Raw genomic sequence first — 15,332 nt, 5'->3', positions numbered from 1 at the left:
GGACTGTAGTTGACTTAACCATGTCGTCCTCCAGACGGCCGAATAGCGGACTAATACTTAGCATGTGTGGACAGCTTTCGTGATCGCGTGGAAATTTCAGAAGATTCAATATGGACGTGTTTTTGCGTCGGACCATTGTTCCCTCGCATGTAAATTGTCCGATTGACTGCTTCTTCACATTTTCCGTCTTTATTTGGTTGAGAGAAGATCGATTTTGTTGTGTGTTGAGTGCATCTAGCGGGTGAAATACGGGTGGAGGACACGTTTGCTGGTTCTGTAGACGTGAAAAACACCTTCGTTGACTTTGTTAATTATAAGGATGATTTGGAATCTGTTATGTCATCGACATCGGTATTCGCGAGTGGAAATATCAGTTTCCTCTATTTTTTTCGTGTTTTCACATAGAGTTCTTCGCAGATGGGATAAGTTTAAAATTACTCAGTGGCTCACAATGATTTCTTAGTCAAATGATAATTGTGTTATCTGGGTGGTGGAAGCTATACAAGTCGCCACTGTATGTTGGCTGGATTTACAAGTATTGAAAATACCAAAACGTTTCGTAGAAGTGGTGAATTCGATAAACCGAAAAGCCTCTAGAGCTTTTTTAAATTGTAATTACATCCTTTATTCATCGACAAATGTGTAATTGCGGGAGGCTTTTTTGCAGTGCGGAAACGACACCCAGCTGGTCCAAGGTGAACATATCAAAAGTTTTTTTAATACAACTATAATTGATAGTCAGAAATGTTATGCTGCTGCTTGAACGTAAAGGTATCGTGACTTATGTTCCGAAATACGTTTGTGGGAAGTAATCAAACTACTATTCACGTAAAAACAAAAACAAAAATACGTATGTCTAGTCGTAATGGAAGGACTTATTGGAAATGGTGAATTGTGATTTCAACGCACTGAGAAGTATATCCGAATGTAAGTGGTGATAGAGGGTCTCAGGGAACCACAGACGGGACGTCACGCTAAAAGGAGGCAGGTAAAACACAGTAAGGTAGTTGTACAAACGATCGGTATTGTAGTTTAAATTATCGTAGCTCTGTTGGAAAAGAACCAGAGCTCCAAGCCCTAATAGAAAGAACTGAAGCTCAAACAGTTGTGGGTACAGAGAGCTGGCTAAAGCCGGAAATAAGTTCAGCCGTAATTTTTTCAAACGATCGAACAGTGTTCAGAAAGGATAGATTAAATACAGTTGGTGGTGGAGTATTTATTGTTGTCAGAGGTAGTTTGCCCTGCAGCGAAATTGAAGTAGATAGTTCGTGTGAAGTAGTATGGGTAGAGGTTATACCTAACAATCTGACTAAACTATTAATTGGATCGTTTTACCGACCACCCGACTCAGAAGATATAGTTGCTGAACAGTTCAAAGAAAACTTGAGTCTCGTTTCAAATAAGTACCCCGCTCATACAATTATAGTCGGTGGTGACTTTAATCTACCCTCGAAATGCTGGAAAAATTATACGTTTAAAGCCGGCGGCAGGCATAAAACGTCACCCGAAACTCTACTGAATGCTTTCTCAGAAAATTAATTTGAACAATTAGTTCATGAGCTCACTCGAAGCGTAAATGATTGCGAAAGCATACTTGACCTTTAGCAACAAATAATCCTGGCCAAATAGTGAGTATTGTGACGAATACAGGGATTAGCGGCCACAAGGCAGTTGCTGCTAGGCTGAATACTGTAACACCTACAACCATTAAAAAGAAACGCAAAGTATATCTATTTTTTAAAAAAGCTGATAAAAATGCTCTTACCGCCATTTTAAGAGACAGTCTCCACTCCTTCCGATCTGATCATGCAGGCGTAGAAAAGTTGTGGAATGTTTTCAAAGAAATAGTATCGCCAGCAACTGAGAGATATATACCACATAAATTAATAAGTGATGGTACTGATCCCCCATGGTACACAAAACGGGTCAGATCGATGTTGCAGAAGCAACGAAAAAAGCATGCCAAATTTAAAAGAACGGAAAATCCCCAAGATTGGCAAAGTTTTACAGAAGTTCGAAATATGGCGCCTACTTCAATGCGAGACGCTTTTAATAATTTCCACAACGAAATTTTATCTCGAAATCTGGCAGAAAACCCAAAGAGATTCTGGTCATACATAAAGCAGACCAGTGGCAAGACGCAATCAATGCCTTCACTGCGCGATAACAACGGTGAAGTCACTGATGACAGTTCCACTAAAGCAGAGCTATTAAACACGGTATTCCGAAACTCCTTCACCAAAGAAGACGAAGTAAATATTCCTGAATTCCAACCAAGAACAACTGCCAAGATGAGAAACATAGAAGTAGATATCCTCGGAGTAACGAAGCAGCTTAAATCAATAAAGGCAAGGCCTCCGGTCTAGATTGTATACCAGTCAGGTTTCTCTCAGAATATGCTGATAAAATAGCTCCATATTTAGCAGTTATATACAACCACTCGCTCACAGAAAGATCCGTACCTAAAGACAGGAAAATTGCTCAAGTCACACCAATACCCAAAAAGGGAAGTAGGAGTAATCCGCTGAATTACAGGCCTATATCACTAACGGCGATTTGCAGTAGGGTTTTGGAACATATACTGTATTCGAACATTATGAATTACCTCGAAGAAAACGATTTATTGACACATACTCAGAGCGGTTTCAGAAAATGTCGTTCTTGTGACACACAACTAGCTCTTTATACTCATGAAGTAATAAGTGCTTTCGACAGGGGATGTCAAATTGATTCCATATTTTTAAATTTCCAGAAGGCTTTCGACACCGTTCTTCACAAGCGTCTTCTAACCAAACTGCGTGCCTACGGAGTATCGCCTCACTTGTGTGACTGGATTCGTGATTTGCTGTCAGAAAGGTCACAGTTCGTAGTAATAGACGGTAAGTCATCGAGTAAAACATAAGTAATATCCGGCGTTCCCCAAGGAAGTGTTATAGGCCCTCTATTGTTCCTGATCTATATTAACGACACAGGAGACAATCTGAGAAGCCTTCTTAGATTGTTTGCAGATGATGCTGTCATTTACCGTCTTGTTAAGTCATCAGATGACCAGAACGACTTGCAAAATGATTTAGATAAGACATCTGTATGGGTCGAAAAGTGGCAATTGACCCTGAATAAGGAAAAGTGTGAAGTTATTCACATGATTACTAAAAGAAATAAGCTAAATTTCGATTACGCGATATGTCACACAAATCTGAAGGGCTGTAAATTCAGCTAAATACTTAGGGATTACAATTACAAATATCCTAAATTGGAACTGTCACATAGATAATATTGTGGGTAGAGCGAACCAAAGACTGTGATTCATTGGCAGAACACTTAGAAGGTGAACAGGTCTACTAAAGAGACTGCTTACACCACGCTTGTCCGCCCTATTCTGTAGTATTGCTGTGCGGTGTGGGATCCGCATCAGGTGGGACTGACGGATGACATCGAAAAAGTTCAAAGAAGGGCAGGTCGTTTTGTATTATCGCGAAATAGGGGAGATAGTGTCAGAGACATGATACGTGAATTGGAGTGGCAATCATTAAAACAAAGGCGTTTTTCGTTGTGACGGGATCTTCTCATGAAATTTCAATCACCAGTTTTCTCCTTCGACTGCGAAAACATTCTGTTGGCACCCACCTACATAGGGATAAATGATCATGACGATAAAATAAGAGAAATCAGGGCTAGCACAGAAAAATTCAAGTGCCCGCTTTTCCCGATCGAGAGTGGAACGGTAGAGAGACAGCTTGAAGGTGGTCCATTGAACCCTCTGCCAGGCACTTTATTGTGAATAGCAGAGTAATCACGTAGATGTAGAGATTCATTTCATAAACAGCTGCACAATATAAGAATGCAAGTGTTCAACTGGACCTGCTGTAGTGTACAAACAAGACGGGCAATACGGCTGTAACAATAAAACCCTTCGTTGGCACCCCCAAGCGTACCCTCGCATTTTCCTTGTTGTCTTGTGACAGCCAGAGCGAGAGCACCAGCAGCAGCGAGTACTGTTTGTATAAAGCGTTTTTGTACTTATTTGCTGCGCTTAGCTTTTAAATAGTTTTTCTGGGAAAACCTAGCGTAGTTTTCGCGTCTCGTATTTCAGTGAGTGTTTCTTGATTATCAGAGTAGCTCATCAGAAGATTATCTTGGGAATTTGTCACCGTATAGAGTAGGGTAAACATAGTCATGTGTAGGGACTGTGGTTGTTGTGAGCGGACGCAAGGAGAATTGGCCACTCTTCGGGGGCAGGTGGAGGCTTTGTTTGTTAGGCTCATCGAGCTCGAGGCGCAGGCGTCGGCTCTTAGTGGCGTTGGGGCAACTGTGGTGAGACCTATGCCTACTTCGGTGGCCTTGGAATCACATGGAACCCCTGATGTCGCTGCGTCTTCCGGCAGTGAGCATCTTACCGGTCAGCCATTACTCCAGGGTGAATGGCGGACAGTGGTGGGTTCGCGCGTGCCTGGCCGAAAGGCGAAGGTGGGATCTGGCCGCGTGGCAGCTGCCTTACCCCTTTCCAACAGGTACGGGGTGCTTCCTAGTGGTGATGACATCGTTTCCGAGCCACCACAGGATGCCTCGCCTGTTGGGCCAGTGGCCGATTCTCCGGCAAGGTCCCGACAGTCACAGAGGGCGGGCCTATTAGTTATAGGGAGCTCCAACGTTAGGCGGGTTATGGAGCCCCTCAGGAAAATAGCGGGTAGGTCGGGGAAGAATGCCAGTGTGCACTCGGTGTGCTTGCCGGGGGGTCTCGTCCGTAATGTGGAGGAGGCCCTTCCGGCAGCTATTGAACGCACTGGGTGTGACCGGCTGCAGATTGTAGCACATGTCGGAACGAATGACGCCTGCCGCTTGGGTTCTGAGGCCATCCTTGGTTCCTTCCGGCGGCTGGCTGATTTGGTGAAGACAACCAGCATCGCACGCGGAGTGCAAGCTGAGCTTAATATCTGCAGCATAGTGCCCAGAGTCGATCGCGGTCCTCTGGTTTGGAGCCGTGTGGAGGGTCTAAACCAGAGGCTCAGACGACTCTGCGACTATAATGGTTGCAAATTCATCGACCTCCGTTATTGGGTGGAGAACTGTAGGGCCCCCCTAGACAGGTCAGGCGTGCACTACACACCGGAAGCAGCTACTAGGGTAGCAGAGTACGTGTGGCGTGCACACGGGGGTTTTTTAGGTTAGAGGGACCCCCCCTTGGGCGAAACGATAAAATACCTGACGGCTTACCAGAGAGGACATTATCATCGTTGATAAAGAACGTCCGTCCTCAGAGACCAAAAACAGGAAAAGTTAACGTAATATTGGTAAACTGCAGGAGTATCCAGGGCAAGGTTCCTGAATTAGTATCTCTTATTGAAGGAAATAGTGCGCATATAGTATTAGGAACGGAAAGTTGGTTAAAACCGGAAGTGAACAGTAACGAAATCCTAGACACAGAATGGAATATATACCGCAAGGATAGGATAAACGCCAATGGTGGAGGAGTATTTATAGCAGTAAAGAATTCAATAATATCCAGTGAAGTTATTAGCGAATGCGAATGTGAAATAATCTGGGTTAAGTTAAGTATCAAAGGTGGGTCAGATATGATAGTCGGATGCTTCTATAGACCACCTGCATCAGCAACCGTAGTAGTTGAGCGCCTCAGAGAGAACCTGCAGAACGTCGTGAAGAAGTTTCGTGATCACACTATTGTAATAGGGGGAGACTTCAATCTACTAGGTATAGAATGGGATAGTCACACAATCAGAACTGGAGCCAGGGACAGAGACTCTTGTGACATTATCCTGACTGCCTTGTCCGAGAATTACTTCGAGCAGATAGTTAGAGAACCAACTCGTGAAGCTAACGTTTTAGACCTCATAGCAACAAATAGACCGGAACTTTTCGACTCCGTGAATGTAGAAGAGGGTATCAGTGATCATAAGTCAGTGGTTGCATCAATGACTACAAGTGTAATAAGAAATGCCAAGAAAGGAAGGAAAATATATTTGCTTAACAAGAGTGATAGGGCACAAATCGCAGAATATCTGAGTCACCACCATCAAACGTTCATTTCTGAGGAAGAGGATGTGGAACAAAAATGGAAAAAATTCAGAAACATCGTCCAGTACGCCTTAGATAAGTTCGTACCGACTAAGGTCCAAAGCGAGGGGAAAGATCCACCGTGGTATAACAATCATGTACGAAAGGTACTACGGAAACAAAGAAAGCTTCATCATAGGTTTAAGAGTAGTCGAATCATAGCTGATAAGGAAAAGCTGAACGAAGCGAAAAAGAGCGTAAAGAGAGCAATGAGAGAAGCATTCAACGAATTCGAACATAAAACATTGGCAAACAATCTAAACAAGAACCCTAAAAAGTTTTGGTCATATGTAAAATCGGTAAGCGGATCTAAATCCCCTATTCAGTCACTCGTTGACCACGATGGCACCGAAACAGAGGACGACCGAAGAAAGGCAGAAATACTGAATTCAGTGTTCCGAAACTGTTTCACTGCGGAAAATCGTAACACGGTCCCTGACTTCAGCCGTCGCACGGACGCCAAAATGGAAAATATTGAAATAAACGATATCGGAATTGAAAAACAACTGCTATCACTTAGTAGCGGAAAAGCATCCGGACCAGACGAGATACCCTTAAGATTCTACAGTGATTATGCTAAAGAACTTGCCCCCTTTCTATCAGCAATTTATCGTAGATCGCTGGAAGAACGTAAAGTACCTAGCGACTGGAAGAAAGCGCAGGTCGTTCCCATTTTCAAGAAGGGTCATAAATCAGATGCGAATAATTATAGGCCTATTTCGCTTACGTCAATCTGTTGTAGAATAATGGAACATGTTTTGTGTTCTCGTATTATGACGTTCTTAGATAATACAAATCTCCTTCATCATAACCAACATGGATTCCGCAAACAGAGATCATGTGAAACTCAGCTCGCCCTATTTGCCCAAGAAATTCACAGTGCCGTAGACACTGGCGAGCAGATTGATGCCGTATTCCTGGACTTCAGGAAGGCATTTGATACGGTTCCGCACTTACGTTTAGTGAAAAAAATACGAGCTTACGGAATATCGGACCAGGTTTGTGATTGGATTCAGGATTTCCTAGAAGAAAGAACACAACATGTCATTCTTAACGGTTCAAAATCTGCAGATGTAGAGGTAATTTCGGGAGTACCGCAAGGAAGCGTGATAGGACCTTTATTGTTTACAATATACATAAATGACTTAGTTGACAACATCGGTAGCTCCGTGAGGCTATTTGCAGATGACACGGTTGTCTACAAGAAAGTAGCAACATCAGAAGACTCGTACGTACTCCAGGAGGACCTGCAGAGGATTAATGCATGGTGCGACAGCTGGCAGCTTTCCCTAAACGTAGATAAATGTAATATAATGCGCATACATAGGGGCAGAAATCCATTCCAGTACGATTATGCCATAGGTGGTAAATCATTGGAAGCGGTAACGACCGTAAAATACTTAGAAGTTACTATCCGGAGCGATCTGAAGTGGAATGATCACATAAAACAAATAGTGGGAAAAGCAGGCGCCAGGTTGAGATTCATAGGAAGAATTCTAAGAAAATGTGACTCATCGACGAAAGAAGTAGCTTACAAAACGCTTGTTCGTCCGAATCTTGAGTATTGCTCATCAGTATGGGACCCTTACCAGGTTGGATTAATAGAAGAGATAGACATGATCCAGCGAAAAGCAGCGCGATTCGTCATGGGGACATTTAGTCAGCGCGAGAGCGTTACGGAGATGCTGAACAAGCTCCAGTGGCGGACACTTCAAGAAAGGCGTTACGCAATACGGAGAGGTTTATTATCGAAATTACGAGAGAGCACATTCCGGGAAGAGATGGGCAACATATTACTACCGCCCACATATATCTCGCGTAATGATCACAACGAAAAGATCCGAGAAATTAGAGCAAATACGGAGACTTACAAGCAGTCGTTCTTCCCACGCACAATTCGTGAATGGAACAGGGAAGGGGGGATCAGATAGTGGTACAATAAGTACCCTCCGCCACACACCGTAAGGTGGCTCGCGGAGTATAGATGTAGATGTAGATGTTGTTCTATCGATAGTGTTGTTGGTTACAATACACTAACCCGCTTCAGTGATATCTTTCCACGCGTTACGTCCGCGGGTTCGGTATTCATTATCACATAGTGTCAGACGCCTGTCCTTCATAACATTCGTTTGAGAGAATCCCGGCAGGATGCAGCACCTTCCAGAAGCGCTCATTCGAAAGCTTTGTCAGACAATTTCCTAGGACTGAGGAGAATCGAGACACATAGTCGGTGTGAGTGTGGGCATACCATAATTTTTTCGGGCGCTGTATGGATATAAGAGATAACTGCACTGTTTGTGCGTATATTGCAGTGTAATGTTACTGTGGCTTAGAAGTGGCATGACCAGAGAAAATGAGTGTGTGTTCTACCGTGAGGGGCATATAGGTTCAGTGCATCGATAACCGTGAGGGTATGAGAGAGATTTTTACGTGGAAAATTATGTGTACTATAGATACTGAGATTCATTCCAGAACCCATCCGTCAAGAGGAGACATTACCTGTACATCAATCGGCGTCAGACTATAGCAGCAATAGTAATTCTAATTGTGGTTACAGTGGTAAATATGTTCCTGGTTCCCAATATTCTTGTGAGTCTTGTATGTATTTGATGATCTGTAGACAACTTTTGCGAGGTTTAATTGTTAGTGCATTATGGCGATCTGTACAAAATAATTTTTGCCACTGAAAGTCTCGTCTTCAGAAAAAAAAGGCGGACAGTGTTCCCACACTGGCAGCAGCAGCAGTTAAATGGTTAAATTCAGTGACGGACAGGCTGTACCATTAGGATCATCAGGAAGAATACATTCGGTGTTATTCGGGCTATTTTCGTAAACAGCGCCTGTTAGGAAAAGAATTTATATGCAGGCAAGCTGAGACGTCACAAAAGCTCGTACAGAAGCGACGGTTGACTATTTCTGCTGCCCTTTGCGAATTCCGGGAAGGGACTGACAAGTAATGGACGGGCTGCCCCGTTACATCTCTCTCAGCACTGGAGACGCAGCTTTGCGTCATCGCGCCAGCAACGATGCCTAGGTGAACACGTATTCTAACAGGTATTTCTCAGGTGTCATGTATGAAAGGGACGCCGCCGCCTCATGCCTGTGGGACCCGAACTGACACCTGCTCGTGGTTCAGCGGCTGGCGGCCGCGTCGTCACTTTACTGGGCCGCCAGTGCATCCCGCCCGACTCCTGGCAGCGAGTGCGTTCCTGTGGACAGGGGACAGCGGCCTGTGTATGCTTCCAGATCGACTTTTAACAGGGTAATTATGTGTGACCTGTGTTGCATGACGGTATTCCTTGCGCGATCGGAATAAAAAGGAGGTCGATCGATTTAATTACTTCTACAAGCCTGCATTTTCCAAACAGCATTGAATGATGAGCAAACCGATTTTTTTATATAAATAAACATATAACCTTGAATTTCCCTTCATGAGATCCTTCCTGTCCACCTCAGAGCCGCCAGTTTCCAGGTAAAATGGTTCAAATGGCTCTGAGCACTATGGGACTTAACATCTGCGGTCATCAGTCCCCTAGAACTTAGAACTACTTAAACCTAACTAACCTAAGGACATCACACACACCCATGCCCGAGGCAGGATTCGAACCTGCGACCGTAGCAGTCGCGCGGTTCCGCACTGAGCGCCTAGAACCGCTAGACCACCGCAGCCGGCAATTTCCAGGTAAAGGAGGGCTCGAGCGGGATAGGGATGGGGTGGCGGGGGTGATGATTGATTTCCTGAAACATTCATTAGATAAATAAATAAACTATACTCCATACACTGCCCTGAATCCTCTAAACTGCTTAAATAAACAATATTCCACACATTGTCTAAATTGCTTAAACAATATTCCTTACACAGCAATCGATTTCCAGACAAATTCTTTAACTAAATAAATAAAGTATATTCCATACATTGCCATAAATAACTGAACAATATTCTATATATTGTATAAATTCTTGAAACAATATTCCATACACTACAATCGAATTCCCTCCAAACGACCGATCAACTGAGTCTTTGTCCCGCCAATTTCCGAGAGAGATTGTGGGAGGGCAGGGGGTTTATCAGGGAGAGGAGAGGCTAATTAATTGATCAATTTAATTAAGTAGTCAATCAAATTGATAAGAGTGAGAGGGGCTATTCCAATAACTCAGACCTGAAAGTGTACCTGAAGCAGAGAGGGGGGGAGGGAGGAGGTTTCCTGAGGGGTGAGGGGGGAATCGGAGAGGATGAGGGAACAATAGGTTAAGGACCTGTCAATGAAAAGGAATGATCCTTTAGTACAACAACAGGTTAATGATCTGTCAGTCACAAGGAATGATCCTCTTAGCAGAACAATAGGTTAATGACCTGTCAATCAAAGGAGAACAATAGGTTAAATACCTGTCAATCAAGGGAGAACAACAGGTTTGCCTCTGAGTGCATACCTGCCCCTGATGTAAGGAACCCACACTAACAAAATGCGCTGGTGGTGGCTTTGGTGCAGTACTCACATTAAAAGGCAGGACTGTGTTTTCTAAAGTGAATATGTATATATTTGGTCCAATGGGAACGAAAACTGGAACTTTCCTTATATCAAATTTTTCCCTCATTAATAGTATAGAATTGATTAAAAATTTAACTGTGATCGTTTTTTATGGCACATCGTCATGTTGCAACAAATGTACAAATGTGAGTTACTAGTCAATCAGTTCGATACCTAAATTCTGGTGGAGTATGATAGTAAATACTGTTGGGGAGGAGACATAGACTAAATCCACAGTCCACAGAAGGACGACATGCGACGAAATACTGTAGAATAGTTGTTAATAGTCTTTTCTGAACGTGACTTATTACCAAAAGATGAACGAAAGGCTTCGAGACATTTTTGTTGAGTTAGTGCTACGACATCTATAAAAAACATCACTGGAAATTTCAGTATTTCCACAACACTGCTTCTTTAAGCAGTCACTGCAAAGAAACTCCTCGCCAGTTTCTGATTTTCCATTTTTCGAACGATAATGGACGACGCTGTTGTCGCATCTCAACAACGCCAGCACTTGTAAATGGTTAAAGTGGTGCTACTTGTAAATATTGTCTGGTAGCGGAGGCAGAGTCACAGACAGCACCACCACCGATGCTGTATGTGAGTCTATGTGATAGGTCAGTTGTGGGTAGGGATGGTGTTACATTTCAGTGCGACAGATGCGGTGTTGTTACGCCTTTGTCAGTGTGCAACACACAGGGCTAAGTGGACCTATACGTCATGTACAGGGGCCAAGCTGTTTCAGGGGTGGATTCCTTTCAGCCATAATAAGGTGGCTCTGGCTTGTGCTCAGCATGTAATATTGCAATATAAGTTAAGAAAATTTCGGCTTACAGCAACAGACAAATGGCATCATCTTATAAGAAATCGTGGCTTCTTCTTCGCTCTTGCATGGATGGGTAACAAATAATAGAGGCCTAGATGCGGCCAAGGTTGTTTCGACTACAATGCAGAAGTTTTAGTAGGATGCCCTTAAACATCGTACATACAGTCCTGATCTCTCCCCATGCGATTTCCATATTTTTTGCAGCCCTGAAGAGAGACATTTGCAGCCGTCGACTTGATTCGGATGAAGAGGTGCATGCCTGGATACAATCGTGGTTCCATAAGAAACCGCAAACGTTTTTCCATGACGCCGTTCCTCTTGTTTTACAATAGAGTAAATGTATTAGCAATTATTGCGATTGCTATTGAAATAACAAGCAGTTTTGTGGTGTCAACGCCAGACACCACACTTGCTAGGTGGTAGCTTAAATCGGCCGCGGTCCATGTAGTACATGTCGGACCCGCGTGTCGCCACTGTGTAATCGCAGACCTAGCGCCACCACCAAGGCAGGTCTCGTGATAAGAGAGAGCACTCGCCCCAGTTGTACGAGAACCTAGCTACCGCCCAGTTGTACGAGAACCTAGTTACCGCCCAGTTGTACGAAGCCTTTCTCTCTCATTAGCCGAGAGACAGAATAGCCATCAGCTAAGTTAATGGCTACGAACTAGCAAGGCGCCATTAGCCATACAGTGATTGTACTTAAAGTCTTCTGTGTATCGTCAAGATCGATGTACCACAAGGAATGAGTAAAGTTACGTATTAAACATGCTCCGTACTTTTCTTCCTAACATTAATTACGTATCCTGTTCCAGTACATCACGCCCGTCTGCGTTAGTCTAGAGTGCCTTTTCAGCCATCTCAACTTCACGGTGTCGGCCCAGCTACCGACACAACAAGTTTACTCACTTTTTTCGTCTGTTTCATTTTCATTTCACTGCCCCTTATACGGTTGAAGTTTCAGAAGGTGACTGCACAAAACGTACAGGACACACAGGAAACAGACCTGTATCAGAGGATAGATCGTCTTTCAGACTTTTTATGTCACAGTGTAGGTACTCAATACGAATACCTTTCTTAATGCAGCAAATGTCAATATGTGCGAGAAATTCATTTAAGTCACTGTTGCTGCTGCCAGGGAAGGAATGATGACAACAGCGTGCTTTGCAAATCTGTCCATTGTGTTGCGTGTCTACCGACGCAAACTACTTGGATTCAAAACTCAAAACTTGTAAAGACGCTCTGTGCATTGAAATGTATCGTTCTTCTGTATGTCTTGTAGTTTTTGAGCAGTCGTCTTTTGAAACTAAGCTGTTGCATCTCGATAACTACACTGAAGCGCCAAAGAAACTAGTATAGGCATACGTATTCAAGTGCAGAGATATATAAACAGGCAGAATAAGACACTGCGGTTTATATAATACAACAATTGTCTGAGGCAGTTGTTAGACCGATTATTGCTGTTAAAATGGCAAATTATCAAGGTTTAAGTGAGTCTGAACGTGGTTTTATAGTAGGCACACGAGCGATGGGACACAGCATCTGTAAGGTACCGATGAAGTGGGGATTTTCCGGTACGACCATTCCACGAGTGCGCCGTGAATGTCAGGAATCCGGTAAAACATCAAATCTGCGACATCACTGCGGCCGGAAAAAGATCCTGCAAGAACGGGACCAGCGACGACCGAAGAGAATTGTTCAGCGTGACAGAAGTGCAACCCTTCCACAAATTGCGACGACCGAAGAGAATCGTTCAACGTGGCAGAAGTGCAACCCTTCCTCAAATTGCTGCAGATTTCAATGCTGGGCCATCAACAAGTTCAAATGGCTCTGAGCACTATGGGACTTAACTTCTGAGGTCATCAGTCCCCTACAACTTAGAACTACTTAAACCTAACTAACCTAAGGACACAACACACATCCATATCCGAGGCAGGATTCGAACCTGCGACCGCAACGGTCTGGCGGTTGCAGCTGTAGCGCCTAGAACCGCACGGCCACGCCGGCCGGCCATCAACAAGTGTCGACGTGCGAACCATTCAACGAAAGATTATCGATATGGGCTCTCGAAGCCGAAGACCCATTCGTGCATCCTTGATGAGTGTACGACACAAAGCTTTGCGCCTCACCTGAGCCTATCAACACCGACATTGGACTGTTGATGACTGGAAACAGGTTGCCTGGTCGGACGGGTCTCCCTTCAAATTGTATCGAGCGGAAGGACGTGTACGGACAACTTCATGAATCGATGGACCCTGCATGTCAGCAGGGGACTGTTCAAGCTGGTGAAGTCTCTGTAATGGTGTGGGGCGTGTAATATGAGACGCTTGATACGTGTAGATACGACTCTGACAGGTGGCACATACGTAAGCCTCTTGTCTGATTACCTGCACTCATTCATGTCCATTGTGCATTCCGACGAACTTGGGCATTTCCAATAGGACAATGCGACACCCTACTGCCCCAGAATTGCTACAGAGTGGCTCCGGGAACATTCTTCTGAGTTTAAACACTTTCGCCGGCCACCAACCCCCCACCCCCGACATAGCATTACTGAGCATATCTGGGATGCCTTGAACGTTCTGTTCAGAAGAGATCTCCACCCCATCGTACTCTTACGGATTTATGGACAGACCTGTAGGATTCATGTTGCGGAAGTTTTGCGTGTTCGTGGAGACCCTACAGAATATTAGGCAGGGGTGCCAGTTTCTTTAGCTCTTCAGCGTATGTTCCGTGTAATTCTCTTTGAACTTGTCAGTTACTAGTGTGAAACAAAGCGTGAGCATCGCTGTAAAGAGCGTTATCCGTTTGCTCGGTAGTACGGTCTGTCATCTGTTGTGACACTCATTAAACGCGTCTCGGCGTCCTAAATCGCAGTTACGAAGTCACTGTCGACTGCCATTCCACGTCCCAGTAGCGATCAGAGTGGCTCCTGAAAGCGCTGTGCGTAATGTGCGACGGAGGCACAGCCCCCGGCCCGCCTACCTTGAGGCCGGCGAGCAGCAGGTGGCGAGCGTACTGCAGGCCGATGCCCGAGGCGCCGCCAGTCACCAGCGCCACTCTCCCTCGCAGCTCCATCGCGGTTCAGCTCGCCACAGCGCAGCGCAGCACTGGCTGGCTGGGCGCCACGGGGCGGCCCTATAAGAGCGGCTCGCGGCGCCGATAACGCCTCCGCCGGCAGATAACGCGAAATGAAATCGCACAAAAGTACACCTGGTCACCACTCTCACTAATCCCGCAACCGGGAAACCTCAACTCTTGGCACCAGTTGCAGCGTAGGGACAACAAAAATTCGATTTTAAATATTTCGCGTAAAAATTTCGAATTTAAAAATTTAAAATGCTGCCACAATCCACGCATTCAAGCATCTTATGTTAAAAGTGTACAGAAACCAGATGGCAGTTATAAGAGTCGAGGGACATAAAAGGGAAGCAGTGGTTGGGAAGGGAGTGAGACAGGGTTGTAGCCTCTCCCCGATGCTATTCAATCTGTATATTGAGCAAGCAGTGAAGGAAACAAAAGAAAAATTCGGAGTAGGAATTAAAATCCATGGAGAAGAAATTAAAACTTTGAGGTTCGCCAGTGACATTGTAATTCTGTCAGAGACAGCAAAGCACTTGGAAGAGCAGTTGAACGGAATGGACACTGTCTTGAAAGGATGGTATAAGATGAACACATACAGTGTTAGCAGTTCTGAATGTGAAAACACTGCCCTGTAACAGTTGAATTTAAAGTCAATGCATCTCTTATAATCGAGCATCTATTAAAAATGAAAACACAATCACGGCGCTAATAAATGTCCTATTTCCACGAAGACAGGTGCAGTCCATTTTTCCTTTAGTTTTGTGAACAAAATCGATAAAGTTTTCATGTCTGACTGCAGGATACAATTAGCATCACATTACTTC

The 15,332-nt window shown here is 44.4% G+C and overlaps 1 protein-coding gene across 1 annotated transcript in view; it reads right to left on the bottom strand.

The window, feature by feature from the left end:
• The window catches only part of LOC124803474 (15-hydroxyprostaglandin dehydrogenase [NAD(+)]-like), a 148,912-nt gene extending 134,410 nt beyond the window's left edge, over nt 1-14,502 (bottom strand). The window contains exon 1 of the mRNA XM_047264666.1: nt 14,410-14,502. Coding sequence (XP_047120622.1) covers nt 14,410-14,502 — 93 coding nt within the window. The remainder of the gene's footprint in view (nt 1-14,409) is intronic.
• Between the last annotated feature and the right edge of the window lie 830 nt (nt 14,503-15,332).

The sequence above is a fragment of the Schistocerca piceifrons genome, chromosome 6 (assembly GCF_021461385.2).
Source record: "Schistocerca piceifrons isolate TAMUIC-IGC-003096 chromosome 6, iqSchPice1.1, whole genome shotgun sequence".
NCBI lineage: Eukaryota > Metazoa > Arthropoda > Insecta > Orthoptera > Acrididae > Schistocerca > Schistocerca piceifrons.
This window is presented reverse-complemented; position numbering and strand designations above follow the sequence as displayed.